Here is an 18347-nt window from a genome sequence, read left to right on the forward strand (position 1 = left end):
AGCATCTTCAAAAGGATAATTCTTAAACTTAATAAGATATCATCGGATAGTCTTACTGCCTCTTAGTACCTTGTCTTCATGTCGGAGAATGGACTCGGGCTACAACACCTCTTTTTGGTGCTTGATTTCCGGTGGGTCTTCAATAGTTGGTTCTTGAGGTGGCTCTACTTTGTAAGGCTTTAGTAGGCTCAGATGGAAAGCATTGTGTATGAGACAATGGCTGGGAAACTTGAGTTTATAGGCCATCTCATTGATTGGCCTAAGAATCTAGAAGGGACCATAGTCACTTTTTGCTAACTTAGCATAGTACTTTTGGTGTCTCGTAGGATTCTTCTCTCGTGTGCCTTAATCGAGCCTTAGGAAATTTTAATAAGACCCAATCATTTCCTTTAAAGGCTTGGGCTCTTCTGTGCTTGTCAGCAGCAGCCTTTTGCCTTTGTTGTGAGATAGAGATAGCATCCTTAATCTTTTGGAAAGATTCTTGTAGGTCTCTGCTATACTCATTTGTGGCGAAGATCTTCCCATGTACCTTAAGTAGAAAGGGACTTTTTGATCTTCCCTCAATTACCTCGAAAAGTGAATTTCCCATGGAAGTATGTACAGTGTTATTGTAAGCATACTCCACTAAGGGTAAGTACTTCTCCCATTGGGATCTTTGATCTACTTCCGTTACATAGGCTTTTAGTAGATCAAGATATGTTAGTGTGAAGTCCCTGCCCCTTGTCGAGAGGAGCAGAGTACCTTTGATAGGTCTCCAATCCTGAGAAGGAAAAACCAACGGATATTGCCTTAGCTACTATGTAGCCACGCGCATGAACCGTTAGTGAAGGATTCGTCCTATCTCGCTATGGCGGAGCGTGACCACCATAACCCTATCTAAAAACTATCTATAATCAATTATACCTAAAAGTATAAATCTTAGAGTGACCAACCTGTGCACTTTTTTCTCCATGTTTCAGAAGCGCAGCCGCTAAGGTTTGTCTCTTTTAAGATTTATGACTAATAAAGAAAAAAATTCTAGCGTTGGAAAGTTACCCGACTCATCGGGTCCACCCATCCATAGAATGATACCGTCGGGGTATCATTCTCCCACTTTCCACACCACACTCACCCTTCTTTTGTTATCTAATTACTACCACACCGATCACCATTGATGATGCCAAGGCACAAGGAATAATGCACATTCCAAAACTAGAAAATCCATGGACGCAAGCCTTGTGGAAAATAATCTGCAACCACAAAGATGGTAGTGCAACTTTTAAGTCTACACCTATCACACAAAAATCAACATGGATCATGAGTTTTATTTGGGGGGATATACAATCATTGTACGATGACGTAGGGACAAATGTATCTACAGAGAGAAAGCTACAAACATTAAAGACTTTACTGTCTTTTTTAGGAGAGCACAAAACAAAATCAGAGGTTAAAGTTGTGCCCTCTCCATGACAGCCAGTTCTAAGGATGATGGACACCAAGAGCCTCCACATATTCAATGTCAACTCCTATACAATATACAATAACTCTCTCATAACTTTTGTAGATTATTATGCATTTATGGACCAAGATGGCAAAAACTTGGAAAAGATGGGACTGGAAATCCCTCCTCAAGATGTTCCCATAGATTAAAACATGGGTAAACTGCCACCAGAGAAACCAAAGGTGTAACATGTGCATGTCAAGAAGGTGGATGATTATTGTAAAGGAGAAGAGGGAAACACCACCTTTCCATTAGAGTATTAGGGATTGAAATCTATAGACATACTTGATAGTGGGGTTGGAGTGGACATAGCTACACAAGAAATTTGGAAAAAGTAGGTAAGACCAGCTCTCAGGAAGACACAAATGAAATTTCAGCTTGGAGACGGATTTGTAGAAAGATGTAGATCATCATATCTTCATACGGAATTGAGGACAAGCATACAATTGACATAGTGTACTTTGAAAAGAGCAACAATTTGAAATCATTTTGGGGTGACCATTCATGCGTCAACTCAAAACGGTGCAAGATTGGGGCTAGGTCCACCTTTACTTTTGACATAAGGATGTTACCATGAGGGTCAGTATCAAGGAACATAGTTATAGAGATGTCACTCAAATGCCAATGGAAGAATTTGACCTTGGAGGGGTCACTTAATCATTATGTGACTGCCACGTGGATGCAACAAAAGGGGTTATTAGATTTTTTTCCACATTTTCACATACAAAAGGGTATTGTAAAATGGAATTGGAAATAGGGGCTAGATGACTTTTTGTAGTATCTGGGCGCACTGTTATAGAGGGGCAAGGATATGCAAGGCTGACACATTGCAAGGGAATGAGGCCACACGCGAGCACAAGGACAAGATTTCCATGGTATAAAGCCTTAAGGGTGATCCCCATGTGGTGTGTAAGTGGGGGGTGGAGAGAGAGAGAGAGAGAGAGAGAGAGAGAGAGAGAGAGAGACTCTGTCCCCTTGGTGACTATGGCATTCGGTGTTGGACACTAAGAAGGCAGTGCAGGTGGTAGCCCAACAAGAGGTTTTGGTAGAGCTCAGGCCCTAGCGACGCGCTTGGCTACAATCAAACGGTGGTTCCGTGAACATGATGACATGGTAGTCCCATAAGGGGCACGTTCTTGTGCCCCTTATGGGTCAATATTTTTGAAGGCAAAGGTTTCCACCAATTGCACTCGTTGCTAAGAACCAGGGCTATATATAGGGGGTCTCCCATGATGGTGTGTCTTGCAAGTACATCCTTTTGTAGAGAAGTGATTCCCATGCAATACTAAAAATGGATGAGATTTTGGAAAATAGAAAAGGTTTCTAAAAGATAGGACAAGGCCTAACTTGTTGACGGTGAATTTGCCGGTTTGGACAAGGGAGGCTAGCAGCTCACGTGCATCCAGTACATTAGAAGCATATAAGTCAACAAAGTTTTTGTCAAGATGCAATACTTTGTCGACTATGTCACCCGCCAAGGAAACATCAATTGGGGAAGCTTTGTTGGTTAAAATCTTTCCTTCAAGATTGGGCACCAAAACAATAGTTGTAGATTTTGAGCAGATAGAGCAAAAGTCTACCTCTTGTTGGTGATGGATTGTAGTAAATTTGCATTGATAGCAGAAATGTTCCACCAAAATTGAGTTTTCATTCACAATGTGCAATGTGCCAATTACCTATGTGTAGCCACTTCACAAGTTAGAGCTTTCTTGAGCTATTATGGTGAAAAAGGAAAAGCAAGAGCAATACTTACTTCTTGATTGTGACCAACATCAAGAATATGGGCCCTATATGCTTCCTCCAAATGATGCTTGAGATGAGAACTTTTGATGTGTGCTAAGATAGTAATATCCAAGACTGAGAGTGTATTGCTTCGCCCTATGAAGGAACCTATGTTTCGTGCGACAAACATAGGATGCACATCAGTCTCAAGAGCATGAAAGATAGCGTGGTAATTTTCTTTGTGTGCATTCATGAAGCTAAGCTGTGACGGCAAAAGAGGGAAAATATTAGAAAGCAACAAATCTATAAAAGGGCAAAGATAAGGAAGTCTTACAGTGGCACAATCCTCAGTTGCTGGCCCGTGTGCAACAACAAGATCACCTTGGGAAACACTAACTTTTTTAAGTGCTAGCATGGCCTTGTATAACAACAAAAGCTACAGTTCCAAAGTGTGTACGGGTGCCCTGTGCCTGCAAGGACTGTGCCTCATCCAAAAATTGACGCACATTGCTCTCTGGGTAGAAACTAAGGTTGACTTCAAAACGCTTTGTCTTCTCTACAACCGTGGAAGCGTTGAAGAATAGTAAATAAGGAGATGTGCAACCATCTGACTTAGTTATTTTTTTTACAGTCACATTCTCAATGTGCACAAAGTCTCCTACAACAAGAGTGTCAATGAATTGCGCAATCAATTGATCACTAACAGCACAAGTGATGGTGTCAGTTGTTGAGTGGATCAACTAGGTTTGCCTTAAGGTAGCCCATACACTTAGCGACTTTTGGGCTTTGTTTGTAAGTCCCATATCGGTTCAGTATGCACCCCTCGAATTCCAAACAACGGTAAGTCGCAGTGATGTCAACAATGTGCAATAGAGGGATCTTAGTGGGAATATAAGGCACAAGAGAAGATGAACTAGCACTAATTACTACCTCATGGGAACACTCAACAAGAGTTTGTTCATCTAGTTTGACACCCTCTGTAACGTGCTCGTTTTATGCAGCTGCAAGTGGTGGACCATCTAGAAAAGGTTTGGCTGTCACATCAAAAAATAAAACTCGTAAGGTATGGACACAACAATAGAATATCTACGTGGCGCAAGCAAGCCTTACTTAGTTCTGTTGTCACCTTGCAAGTCTTGAAAAGTGTACGCGCTACCACACCACTTTGATTCACACACTTGAGGGATTTGGGCCCAACGCCAAGAGAAGAAGAAACATGAAGCTTAGGTAGACTCGAAGCGCTCCTCGTGTTGAGTGGAGACACACGATCAAGAATGAGGCCACTATCGGGTTCCAAGAATGACGTAGCCATATTACGGTGCACTATCTTGTTCAACTCTAAAAAACCAGAAAGCAAAATTGTATTATTGCCAAGCATACATTAAGCATTTTCTTTAAGGTATCAAGCAATTGAGTCACCATCTTCAAACTCCGTCGAGCGAACATCACTAGATTCATCGCACATGGGTTCCACGCTGTCATCGTAGCCACCGTAATGTCCATCGAGTGGGTTTTGCGAAGAGGAAGAGGCAGCCATATTAAGAAATGATGGTAAATAATGTTCATGCAACTAATACTTGATGTGTTCAAAAGAAGCAAAGGGAAAAGAACATCCTTTAGCTAAAGAATAAATAAGTTCAAAGAAACAATACTTCACACTGTCACACACACACATCTTAGGAACAATAAGGGAGAGGCATAGTCTTGAACTATTTTTTGCAGCCATATTAAAAGAGGACGGTAAATAATGTTCACGCAACTATTACTTGACGTGTTCAAAAAAAGCAAAGGGAAAAGAACATCCTTTAGCTAAAGGATAAATAAGTTAATACTTCACACTGTCACACATAGAGATCTTAGGATCAATAAGGGAGAGGGAGAGTCTTGAACTAATTTTTGTAGCGGCAACACCACTTATATACTACAATCCTCCCTTCTCTTTCTCAATGTTTACTAAGTCTTAAGGGTAACCTACTATCAGATCTATTAAATGGATTTGACACGTAAATGGATTTGACACATATTTAGATACATGCAAGAGAACATCAAATTCAAAGGCATTAAAGAACTAGTGGCCAAAGATACATCAATCAAAAAGGGTACCCCCACTTTATCCATTCATATTCTTCTTGTCCATAGACTGTGAAATTTAAGGTGCCAAGTTGAGTGAGATCCAAGAGTGTGTGTTGGTGGTCTAGCGTTCCCACCACGCTCATGTGTTGAACACCAAAGAAACAGCAAATGGACGAGAGAGAGAGAGAGAGGGTGTGTAATCAGGAGACTCGTAAAAGGCAAGCAAATCAATTGCACGGTGTGAGCCATTACGAACGTAGCAACTTTGCAAACTCGCTATATGGAATGGGAGAGAGCTGTGTTTCACATCTTGTCAAGCAGTGTTTGAGGATTTTATTCTGTGACCTTAAGAAGGTGTCATTCTTGATCTCGAAAGAGTCGCTTCAAAGTACGCCCAACCCAACCCAACACTAAGGCCTTTCCTTAGCAAGCCAAAAAATAGTCTAAAACCCTAAAAATGACGCTAATTTCCTAAAGTCCCATCTTGGCAAAATGAAGGGAACAATGTGGAACGTGTCTCAAGTTAGTCTCGTACCGTTTCCAATCCCAAAAATGCCGAGTGAGTGCAAGGAGAAAAGGAGAATTTCCAACATAGAATAGACAAAAGTAGGGTAACAATTTGAAAAACACCGCTAATTTTTTAAAATTTCCACTTGGCAAACTCAAGGAAGTGAAATTTGCATGCTTCAAAAAACCATTTTTCCCGAGCACTAGGAGGAAAGGAACTTTGAAAAATGCGAACACTATCGATGCAAGGGTAAATCAGGCCTAAGTGCCTTTATGATTCGATGGACACCTGCAACAAGTGTTCGTGGAAAATTGGGCCTCAACTTAATGTCGTGCCCATTTCAATTTCAAAAATGCCGGTTGAGGGCAGGAGGAAAGGGAGGAATTCTGCCCAAAAATCGAAAAAAATAGTGTGAAAAGCCAAAAAGGTAACTTGCTTTCTTAACATTTCCTCTTGACAAAATCTCGAGTTGTCTCTTCTCGTGTTTTTGATAGTCTCTAGTGTTCGGGAAAAATGTGCCTCAGCTCAATATCGTGTCGTTTCCAATTTCAAAAATGCCGGTTGAAGGCAAGGGTTTCAAAAAGGAGAAATTCCACCCCAAATTAGAGAAAAATAGTGTGAAAAACCAAAAAATACTAATTTTCTAAAATGTCGTACAATTTGAAAAACACTGCTAATTTTTTAAAATTTCCACTTGGCAAACTCAAAGGAAGTGAAATTTGCATTCTTGAAAAAAACATTTTTCTCAAGCACTGGGAGGAAAGGAACTTTGAAAAATGCGAACAATTGCGCCTCAACTTAATATCGTCCCGATTCAATTTCAAAAATGTCGGTTGAGGGCAGGAGGAAAGGGAGAAATTCTGCCCAGAAGTCGAGAAAAATAGTGTGAAAAGACAAAAAGGTAACTTGCTTTTTTAACATTTCCTCTCGACAAAATCTCGAGGTGTCTCTTCCCGTGTTTTTGATAGTCTCCAATGTTCGGGAAAAATGTGCCTCAGCTCAATATCGTGTCGTTTCCAATTTCAAAAACACTAATTGAAGGCAAGGGGAAAAGGAGAAATTCCGCCCCAAACTACAGAAAAATAGTGTAAAAACCCAAAAAATACCAATATTTGGCAAACTCAAGGAAAGAAATTTTGTTTGTTTGGAAAGATGAGTTTTTCCCAACACTGATAGTCTCTCTCTCTTTATCTCACAATCGTGTCATTGTCTTCCTCTCCATATCTGACGCGTGATCTTTTGAGGGAGGATTTGGAGATGCTCTGTAAGCTCGAAACCAGATGATAGTCTCTCTCTCTCTTTCTCTCACACACAACCACGCATACAGTTGAGTGATGGCACCATGATCTCTCTCTCTCTCTCTCTCTCTCTCTCTCTCTCTCTCTCTCTCTCTCTCTCTCTCTCTCTCAGGCAACCGTGTCATTATCTTCCTCTCCATATATGACTTTTGTGATCTTTTCAGGGGGATCTGGTGTTACCATATACATGTGTTAGTGATGTGTGTCAACACACTAGGACCGCCGCGACATTTTTCCCTCTTTAGGAGGTTTTTTCCCCCGAGCATTGTATGTATATACGCTCATCACTCTAGGGCTATCTATCTTTCCATTGCATACTAAGAAACACACTCTCTATTGTGTGCCTTGAGCTTTCTTCGTCTTCTCCAAGCTGTGTGCGTTTCTCTGCAACCCTAATTCCAACAATTGGTATCAGAGCAGGTTGCATCCTGTCGGTCTTAGTAGCCAGCTGCTCCAGCACACGCCTGCTCACTTTCTCCAATTTCAGTGAGCTTTGGCAAGCGTTTGTAAGTCAATAAAAATGTTGGGCTCAGTCTGCTCAAATTTTTGATTCGGGCTCATTTCGGCCTCCATTTCCACTATAGGCAAGTTTGTACATGCAATTTTGTTATTTTGTGCAAAATTTCTGTCAGTGCCGTTTTTTGCATAACAGGTGCCTTTTAGTCTTCTACGGTTTGTGGTATATAGAATGTGTTGTTCCCGCTCCGTTTCTACTACTTTCGGGCAGTTTTCACATCAGGTGCAGCATTTACCATGGATGACAACAACACAGATGTGTTCAAGATGTTTGCTGCTGAGGACAGGTTGGATGGGGACAACTACCCTATGTGGGTTTATATGATGCAACATGTTCTTGTGTCAAAGGGCATCTGGAACATTGTGCAGGGCATTGATGTACATCCTGGTTCTGAGGATGTAGGCGATGTTGAGGATGTTGCAGGCCTTGCTACAAGGATTGCTGCTATTAGAGTTGTTTTGCCTACAACAGAACAAGCTTGTTGGGATGTAAAGGATGCGCATGCTCATGCATTGATTGCGTTGTTTGTGAAGCGCACCATTGTTCCTCACATACGTTTAGCAAAATCTGCAAAACAGGCTTGGGATATTCTAGCAGGTCTTTATGCAAGCCGTAATGAGGCTAAAATTGCTTTGTTGCGTAAGGAGCTAGAGTCGAAGATTATGCATGAGGAAGATGATATGGACACTTTCCTTGCTAGTGTCAAGGATATCAATGAGCAACTTATTTCTGCAGGTGAAGTTATTTCAGATAGTTCCCTTGTGCAGACTGTTCTTGATGCCTTACCAGATTCTTACCAGACTTTTGCTAGTACTTGGAGACTATGACCCAAGGAAATCCAGAAGTTGTCAAGTTTGATGCATTATGCACATTGTTGTTGCAAGAATCACTTTCGAGAAAAAATAGGGCTAGACAGCGTGCAGTTGAATAGGCTTTTATTGCTTCTCAAAGAAAGGGTGATAACAGCAATGCAGCCTCTTCTTATGGTTCTGCTGCGAGTGGAAAAACTTCTGTTCCTAATGCTACTGCTGGCAGCCCTTCGTCTGGAAATTCTAGTGATAAGGACAAAAAGAAGATGCGTTGCCATTATTGTAAAGCTAATGATCACTTGATCAAGTCGTGTCCTAAGTTGAAGGCCAAAGAGGCTGAGAAGAAAGAGGGTGGTTCCACTGCAAATGCTGGTTCCGCTACATTGTTGAGTCTTCTGTGAAAGGAGACTGTGTTGCTGATATTGATGCAGAATGGGTTTTAGCGCAGAGTGCACTTACAATCCTGCTGTCCATGATGCAAGCTTGTCAGCTGCTGCAGATTCACATGTGTGGTATTTTGACAGTGGTGCTACAAAGCACATTACCTCACATCGTGAATTGTTTACCTCTCTCGAGTCTGTCCCTCATGGGAATTTAGTCACTTGTGCCAACAATGCATCTTATCCGGTTCAGGGAGTTGGAAAGATTGTGCTTACTGCTGCAAATGGCAGTTCCTTCACACTTGTTGATGCACTTTATGTACCTGGGATCAAGAAGAATCTCTTGTCTGTATCTGCACTTGCTAGACTTGGACTTGTAGTCAAATTTGTGGATGACAGATGTACAGTTCATGATCTCAGTTTTGGTGATGAAACTATTGCATCTGGCCTTTTGTGCCGTGGGTTGTATAAGCTCACTTTGTATGACAAGTGTGGACAAAATTTTGCAAATGATGTTGTAGATTCAAGGGCTATTTCAGATGCCAGACTTTGGCATGCACGTTTTGGTCATCTTAATTTTGCTAGTTTGCTGCGTTTGCAGTAATCTGATATGGTTGCTTCTTTTCCGCCTCTTGAAGCACCTGTCAAACATGTTTGTGAAGGCTGTATTTTGGGTAAGATGCAGCATTCTAAATTTCCAAAGGATGGTTCAGTCGGGACACATGCAGGTTGCAACTTGTGCATAGTGATGTTTGTGGGCCCATGCAAACTCCGTCCTTGGGCAATTACCTTTACTTCGTGACTTTCATTGATGATTACTCCAGGCATGCATGGGTATTTCCGCTTAAAGCGAAGTTCGAAGTTTTTATGTGCTTCAAACAATTTCTGGCTATGGCTGAAAATGTCTCGAGATGTACTATGGGCACCCTCCATTCCGAGCGAGGGGGGGAGTATATGTCTCATGAATTTAATGCATTTCTGGTTAGTCATCGTACAGTGCCTTATACACCGCAGCAAAATGGTGTTGCTGAGAGGAAAAACAGGTCACTGACGGAAATGACACGATGTATGGTCAAAAGTCAAGCTTTGCCGCATTCTTTTTGGCTTGAGGCCATCATGTGTGCCACTTATGTACTTAACAGGTGTCCTACAAGATCTTTGCAGTCTATTACTCCATATGAAGCATGGCATGATAAAAATACTTCTATTGAGCATATACGTGTTTTTGGCTATTTGGCATATGCTTACACAGTGCAGAAAATTGGATGATAAGGCTGTCAAATGTATTTTTGTTGGTTATAATGCTGAAAGCAAAGTTTACAGGTTGTATCATCCACAAACAAAACGAATTCTGGTTTCACGGGATGTAGTGTTTGTGGAAGATTCTGTTCAGCCCTTGTTGTCATGTACTAGAGACAGTAATGTAAGCTCACAAGACATTTATGACACTTTGTTGCCTCTTTTTAGTGATGGAAATACGAATGTAAGTTTGGACTTTTGGATTGCAAACCTATTGCCACTCCCATGGAAACAGGTTTGAACTTGAGTCTACATGATGCTGGCAATCCTGCTGATATCACTCTTTATCAAACTGCTGTCGGCTGCCTCATTTATGTATGCAACACGAGGCCGGATATTGAGTTTGCAGTCTCACAGGTCAACAGATTTATAGCCCAGGGTCTAAGCATTGGCAGGTTGTCAAGAGGATTTTCCGTTACCTTAGTGGCACTTTACATCTTAGCTTGTTTTATCCCAAGGGGGGATCATTACCGCCAGACTTACATGCTTTTCGGACTTAGATTGGGCTGGTTGTTTTGACACGCGAGTGTCCACAAGTGGTTTTTGTTTCATGCTTGGCAGTTCATGTATATCATGGTTGAGCAAGAAGCAACCTACTGTGGCCACATTGAGTTGTGAGACTGAGTACAAGGTAGTCTTCACAGCTACGGTTGAGTGTGTATGGCTCAGACGACTTATGGCTGATTTGGGTGTTGGACAAGACACTGCCAACACTATCTACACTGACAGTCAGAGCGCATTGGCAGTTGCGAGGAACCCAGTTTTTCATGCTCACACAAAGCACATTGAGGTGCATTACCATTATGTCATGGAGAGGCTCTCAGCAAGAGAGATCAGCTTGGCTTATGTGCCAACACAGCACAACCTTGCAGATCTTTTCACAAAGGCATTGTCCCATGAGAATCTTGAAGCTTTCCACAAAGCTTTGGGCTTACTCCCCTTTGTGGACTGATCATGTCCTCAGGGCATGTCACTTCCCTTTACTCATGTGCCAGCTCTTGTTCACGCATCACTCCAGGGGGGATTTGTTACCATATACATGTGGTAGTGATGTGTGTGAACACACTAGGACCACTGGGGCATTTTTTCCCTCTTTAGGAGGTTTTTCCCCCCGAGCATTGTATATACGCCCATCACTCTAGGGCTATCTATCTTTCCATTGCATACTAAGAAACACACTCTCTATTGTGTGCCTTGAGCTTCCTTAGTCTTCTCCAAGCTGTGTGTGTTTCTCTGCAACCCTAATTCTGGACAACATGTGGGGAATTAGAGATGCTCTGTAAACTCGAAACCAGATGAGGGTCTACAAGAGAAAGATAAGGTATAGCAAGTATGGCCGCATTTAGTGAAGTGCAAGAAACTCGAGTCAAGACGACGTTTCGACACGATATTCGGCTTGCACAAAACGTGAGGTGATGCAACACGCAAGGACACGTTAGGCTCTCACACGCTACTGTAGGCAGACTTGACTTCCGCGTGTAAACATAGGCAATACTAGGCATGCTCAGATCCTCGAACTTTGACAAGCCCTAGATTATGCCGCCTGTGATAAAGACTACATAGCATTCAAGGTGCAGTCGTGTAAAATTCTGCTTGGAGCCCACAGACTCTCAGTCTGCGTCTGCGTTTGGCCTTTCGAGTTCACCTATAACGACCTACTCTCACATGCCTTCTCCTAAAGGTCTAAAAGAATACTGGCCATCCACATAGACGCCATCAGTTAAAGTACACCTAAGCTAACCCAACACTAGGGCCTTTCTTTAGCAGGCCAAAAAAAGTTGAATAATATTTTCAAGTATTTTTTGACAGGCCAAAAATATTGATTGCTTGAGATAAGATAGTGGGAACTAATTTAAATGAAAAATATATAAATCTAATGATAGACATGTCTTTAGTTTTGAAATATGAAATGAATGCTCATTAATTAAGGAAAGGATTTTGAGATGCCTTTGAAATCATGAAACCTTGAAAGCCTTATAGATTAAATGATAAAGACTTAGCATAATGCTTGGCTCCACAAATCCTAAGAGTCACCTTTTTATTTTAAGAAGTTCTTTCATCCATATTTTCATTTTAAGAAGTTCTCTCACCAGTTGAAACTTGAGGTAATAGACTATGGTTATCATTTTTGTTAATTCAAATTTTAAGGAAGGGATCTATCTTTTAGAGCTTTAATTTTTAGAGATTTTTTTATTTTTATTTTTATAGATTTTAAAGCTAAGTTTAGAACTTAAGGATGTATAACTTTTAAACGAACTCTTCAACCAAGACTTAGAGTTTTTTTTTAAAGAAGATAAAACTTTGAATTAAAAAAAGTGAAAAGATAACATAGACCATAGGTAGGAAGAGGGTCACCCCGAGGTGCTAGAGTTTTAGGACTTAAAACTTTAGAGCTTTTAAAGTGAGATTTACAATTTAGGGATCTGGAGTTTTAAATTTGTAAAGGGAGCACTAGAGCTTAAAGATGTAGAATTTTTAAAATGAGGTCTAGAGCATAGAGCTCTAAAGCTTAGGGGTGCTATTGTAATTCAATTCTTTGTGCTTATGTTTTTTTTTTGTTTTAAAGCTTAGAGATGTAGAGCTGTAAAGTGGGATCTAAACTTGGATCAAGGCCTAAAATCGACACCTATTTTTTTGTCAAGGGCTATTTTGCCTATCAAAAAAAGTGCTTTACAAAAACCTCATGTCATTTGATATGCTAGAATCTCAAAATTGCCTGTCATTTTTTGTGTTTATACCCTTGAGTTAAGGTTATATATGGCAAATTATATAAGTTGATCGCATTACACAAAGAATATGAAAGGGGTTTCTATCTCAACAAAGAACCTGATAAATCTATGATAGCAAGAACATAATCCAAGCAAGCTATAATTCTCATGTAACTTTGTTGGTTCTGGTGAATCCTGTATCGCTTGAATCTTAGTCAAATCCATGCAAACTCCTCCTTTAGAAACAATGTGTCCTAAGAAGTGAATCTCCTCCATGAAACAATCATTCTTTCCATAGAGTCTCAAATACCATCTTCAAATGCTCCATATGATCTACTCATACTTGGAAAACATGAGCATTTCATCAAAGAATGTCCGCGCACAATCTCCATGCGGTCGAGAAATCATGTCCATCATGAGATTCAACATAGAAGGAGCATTTGTCAAAACAACATAACACAAAACTCATGCAACCCAAAGGTGGTTTGGAAAGCTGTCTTAAGCACATCTGCTAGATTGACCCAAACCTGATGATATCCACTCTTGAGATAGACCTATTGAAAATACAAGACCCCAGGGGTTCCACCTCAAACTATGTAATTGTAGCATGAGAGTTCACTCAGAGGGGTATTTTACATACCAAAGAGTTATAGAATTACATGTACAAGAGGGGTTTAAAAACGAAAAGCTAAAAAGAAGTTACAGGTTTATAAAGTAAGAGGGGTCTTTTAAATCATGATGAAGTGTGTGACGGTAGAGGGGTTATAAAAATACCTCTTGAACGCACACGCTATAGGTATTTTTGAAAGGTGCACCCCCTCGTTAGAAGACCCACTCCTACAACCTATCCAAAACATCATCAATAACCTTGGAATAGGAATTTTTTTTTAATCGTGATCTTGTTAAGTGCTATGTAGGCAATGCACATTCTTCAACATCCACCCTTATTCTCCACTAGCAAGATTGGAGAATATAAGGGAGAAAAACTAGGACATATCAATGCCTTCTCTAATGAATCATTAGCCCAGTGCACGACTTCTCCCTGTTGGGCCACACTAACTCTATAAATCAGTTTGTTCAAAGCATAGCTATGAGGAATGAGATCAATAGGATGAGATTCATGTCGTTTTGGTGGCAACTTGCATGGTAAAGATTTTGAAAATCAGTCAGCGTACTGATCCAGGAATTTTCTTCTCAGCTAATCGAGACTACTATGATTAGAAGATACAATTTCTTCCTTTTCATGTACAAAGATCAAATAAGTAAAAATATTATTTTTATACATTAAGAAAATTCTGAAGCCACTACAAGATGGACCAACTAGCCTTTAAGCTTTACATACAAAGAACTTTTCATTCCCCTACGCTCTAGGTAATCCCCTTATAAAAGTTGGTCGAAGAACCAAGGCATGCCTAGAAGAGCATCACACCCCTCTAGAGGCATTATGAAAAATTCTACATGTCCCACATCGCCTTGAATATGAAGCCAGAGCTTCCCAATCAAAGGAGTCACTACAACTTCAACACCTTGAGCTGCCATAGAAGCCGAATAAGTGGGCCCCATCTCATCCATCTTATTCCTTAGCTTTCTTGTAAGTTCCAGGAATATGAAAATTCCTTAGCATAGGTGCCCCGAAGTAACTCCCAAGCACGAGCTTTTTCTGTCTCCCTTTTTGCAAAACCTAGAGTAGTCCCCAAGTATGAGCTTTTCCTTGAAACTTTTGTGCAAATTTTATACCAGTGCTTTTATCTTAAACATATGGGGAATTTTTGCTTTTTTAGGATTTAGGTGTTTTTGACAAAGGAGAAAAGTTGCGCCTCTTTCTTGGGGTTGCTTGCATGCCGTGCCTAAAATTAGGTTCGGTTTTTGCAAAATAGAGTTTCGGTGTGTTTCAAAAAATCAAGGTTGTAGTTGTGGAAATATGGTTAGGGTTTTTGCCTTGAAATTAGGGTTTTAGTTGCCATTGTCATGTCACCAATCGATGGCACTTTCCCTCAAATCCCTAATTTCTTGAAACCCTAAATTTATGCTGAATTTATACTGGAGTCTTGTTGTTGTTATCTTGTTACTTGAGTCACCATAGCATCATCTATTCGGAGTTCCTTCACTTTGTTTTTCTGTTCTTCTCAATTAGTCCTTGTCTATAATCTAAGAGCTTGTTCTAATGAGATGAATATATATTCTCATAGTGTAATAGAACTTTTTTATTTAATTTCTAGTAATAACTTTCATTTGAAAAAAAACTTGATCGCTTTAAAATTTGTCCACAGTCTAGTTCATTGTGATATAAATTTTTGTAGTTCACGCGGGGCACACTTTGGAAGCCACTTTTGAGGGTGGAGGGAGGTTTTGAAATCATTTTGTATGTAGGAAACATAGTTCTAAAAACAATGAAAAAATATTGGCTCTTTGAGTACTTTAGATTCCATCGTTTTGATGCTCCTTTCAGACCATAGATTAAAGAAAAAGTGAGAAAATGTTGTTTTGGGTCGTTTTTGTAGAAACTGCCAACTTGTAGGTTGATTTTTCGAGAATCCAAGAAGTATGTGACTTTTTCACGCCGCAGGATAATTTGTGCTATATTCACATGTCTGGGATATTTTTAGTGTTGTTTTGAGGTCGTGTGTAGGACGTATTTTCACCTTGTTTTTACTAAAAGGCCGAAGACTACAAATAAAAAAATATAAAAAAATCCACATTTTGGCTACCTATTCTGGGAGACATTCTCTATCATCACTAAAGGCTTCGCAGTTGTGATTGTGATTGAGATTGTCATCATGATTGTGATTTAGAGTGTGTGTGGGACTCCTATCGGGGTGCTCAAGAGGTTATGATGATATGCTCCTATTATTATCTTACATCATTAGAGATTTTCTATTTTGTCCAATTGATTATGTGTACTCTGTTAGTTTTCTGTTTATCACTCTGTATTGCTCTCTCTCTCTTTCTCTCCTGCCATGTCACACTTAGTAAGTTTATGGGGTAATCATCTATCTTCATCTTGATATTAATTTTGTGTGTGTGTGTGTGTGTGTGTGTGTGTGTGTGTGTGTGTGTGTGTGTGTGAGAGAGAGAGAGAGAGAGAGAGAGAAAATACCACTACTCTATATCGACTCTAATGATATAGTGTATGCGCATGCATACACTATGGATGCTTGTCGATTCTAATGATATACATTGAATTAGTACGACTGCTTGTAAAGTTGTCCCTTGTGTGTTCTAGTCATAATACTCTTATCATCTTATCTAAATGTGTTCAAAATATTTTGTTCAAGAAACCATGGGAATTATAATGTGCTAGCATTTGAAGATGTAGATCACCTTTAACTTGATTTGGAGATGTGAAGCATGTACAAAACCCCTGCGTTCTGGATACCCTGTAATGTGATGTTTCACAATCTTATATGATCTTAATGTGATGAGAAACTAGGAGTGTGGAAGAACAAGAATACACACAGTATAAAAATTAGGCTAGGTACGAGGGCTAAAATGAATGTTTGATTGCAAATCCGTGCACATGAGGCTTGCAAATCCTTGCACATAAGCCTTCATTTTACGGCTGGTAAGTGACAATGGAAAGCTCATGAATGATGGAAGTTGTCAAGCTCCCATTAGTTAGAAAGTAGTGCACTCTCCACACATAGAGCCACAGAGGGGGGAGGAAGCTACAAGAGAAAAAGGACATAAGTTCCACGTCCTTGTGCAACTGATTAATTACCCAATGTGAACATACTTGCCAATGGAAACGATTTTATGCTTTTGCTGAATGTGCTCATCAATGATACAATACAGGAGATAGAGACTAGGGCATGTTGCTGTAAATCTCTCTTCATCAAAAGACTTTAGAACTGGTCTTTCAGGATTTGATGCCCACCAAGATAGGATGTCCTTCACAAGTCGCACAGCTTCATCGCTGAGCAGAGGTTTGTGCTTCTCATATGTAGGACCACTAAGGTGGAGACAATATTTGGCTCCCCCATATTCAGGCTCCAAGTGATGATCATAGAAAAATTCTTTTTTGTGGATTCTAGACATGTCAACAAGGCAGAGGCGATGGCCGTTGATGGAGATAGCATGGTCGTAAGCGCCTTCAATATACATCATGCGCCCATCTTGCTGATCGCCTTTGCCGCCATAGGGGTCGACATCTGTGAAGTCGATGACATGTGCATAATTGTAGAAGATGCGTGCATATGAGCGTGTAAGTGGGTACGAATACATAAAGGGGCGAAACCATGCCACCCATACACCTTTGGGCACATCACTTGGATATTCGACAAGGGTAACCTGATCGATAATATCTTGGAATGCATCAGCGAGGAAGTATTTGGCAAAGCCACAAAGGATGTATTTGCGCTTGGAGAAGGGATGCTGCCACAAGTCGTGCAACGCCCACACTACCGATATGAATGCAGGAACCATTGTAACCAAGCACACAAAACTGGCTATGGGCAACCTGATGTACTTAGATCGAAAACTATAAAAGCTTGTTAACACATTGTAGACCGCTGTCAAGAATGCACATACCGTAAACACTTTCATGCTGCTAGCTAGCTGTAAGCCGACGGAGAAAAATGACTCATGCGCACACGAGCGTGTGTTTGTGTGTGTGCGTTTGTATGTGGAGAGAGAGAATTATGGGTGAAGGTCGTTCAATTTATCATATTCGACAAGTGTCCTTCGAGAAAGCTTTAAAAGTCTTGAAGAGAAAGAAATATGTCTATCCAATGCTATTTCCCCAAGTTACAAAGAGTATTAGTAGGAGTTCTATCCATGATGTGAAATAGTGATTCAGTAATTTTGTTATGCTATTTCTAAAAGCTGCTTTCATTGTTTTGGCAGGCTTTAGAGTACAAAAGATTAAAAAGTATTCATATGAGTTCTATCCATGATGTTAAATAGTGATTCAATAATTTTGTTAAAATATTTTGATTTGTAAAGAGTCCTTTTATTCAAGGACTTCACAAAGACTCATTTCACTTGTTTTTTCCGCATTGATGCAACAACAGCAACAGAAATTAGAATTAAGTCACTTTTCTTCATTTGTCGGGGTGAAGAAGGAAAGTTTCTTTCTTTTTTGTTGGTTCGTAAAGGGCCTTTCCATCATAGACATGAAGGCACAAAAGGAATAGATTATTGGTTGTCTTCAAGAAGTCACCCCTAGAGTAAAGTTTGAAGCTCTCGAATGTGTAACACATAAGCATTGTGGACAATTGTAATGTACATATATTATTAAGACTTTTCCCGTTCAAGTCTTAATGGGACAACATGTTGACATGGGTTGCACAATGGTCACTTGTGGTTGTGCAAGTTTCTATCGACACAAAGGCATCTATGATTACTAAAGTTTAAAAGTTGGTCCCTTTAGTAAAGTAAAGTTTGCCACACACTCATGGTACATGTGACACACTAGTATTCACAATCAAGGCATTACAATAAATTCTAATCAATATTCAGAAAGTCTCTTTTATTAAGCGGCCATCGGTCGAATTTTCTCCTCATCACACAGAAGCAAACCAAAAATACTAGCATAAGTTTGTGAGATTTTTGAAC

At 40.1% G+C, this 18347-nt stretch overlaps 1 protein-coding gene across 1 annotated transcript; it reads right to left on the bottom strand.

Annotated features, from left to right (window-relative positions):
• Positions 1 to 16034: 16034 nt before the first annotated feature.
• On the bottom strand, positions 16035 to 17422 carry LOC147458235 (uncharacterized). The gene has a single exon (XM_086511785.1). It carries the CDS (start codon positions 17334 to 17336, stop codon positions 16509 to 16511), a length of 828 nt encoding a protein of 275 aa, XP_086367911.1. The 5' UTR covers positions 17337 to 17422; the 3' UTR covers positions 16035 to 16508.
• Between the last annotated feature and the right edge of the window lie 925 nt (positions 17423 to 18347).

The sequence above is a fragment of the Adiantum capillus-veneris genome, chromosome 5, assembly GCF_014529385.1.
Source record: "Adiantum capillus-veneris isolate H3 chromosome 5, ASM1452938v2, whole genome shotgun sequence".
In the NCBI taxonomy this organism is placed as follows: domain Eukaryota; kingdom Viridiplantae; phylum Streptophyta; class Polypodiopsida; order Polypodiales; family Pteridaceae; genus Adiantum; species Adiantum capillus-veneris.

Bases quoted from the DNA above. Each gene is read 5' to 3' on its own strand.
- LOC147458235 (XM_086511785.1), bottom strand. From the start codon at position 17,336: ATGAAAGTGTTTACGGTATGTGCATTCTTGACAGCGGTCTACAATGTG.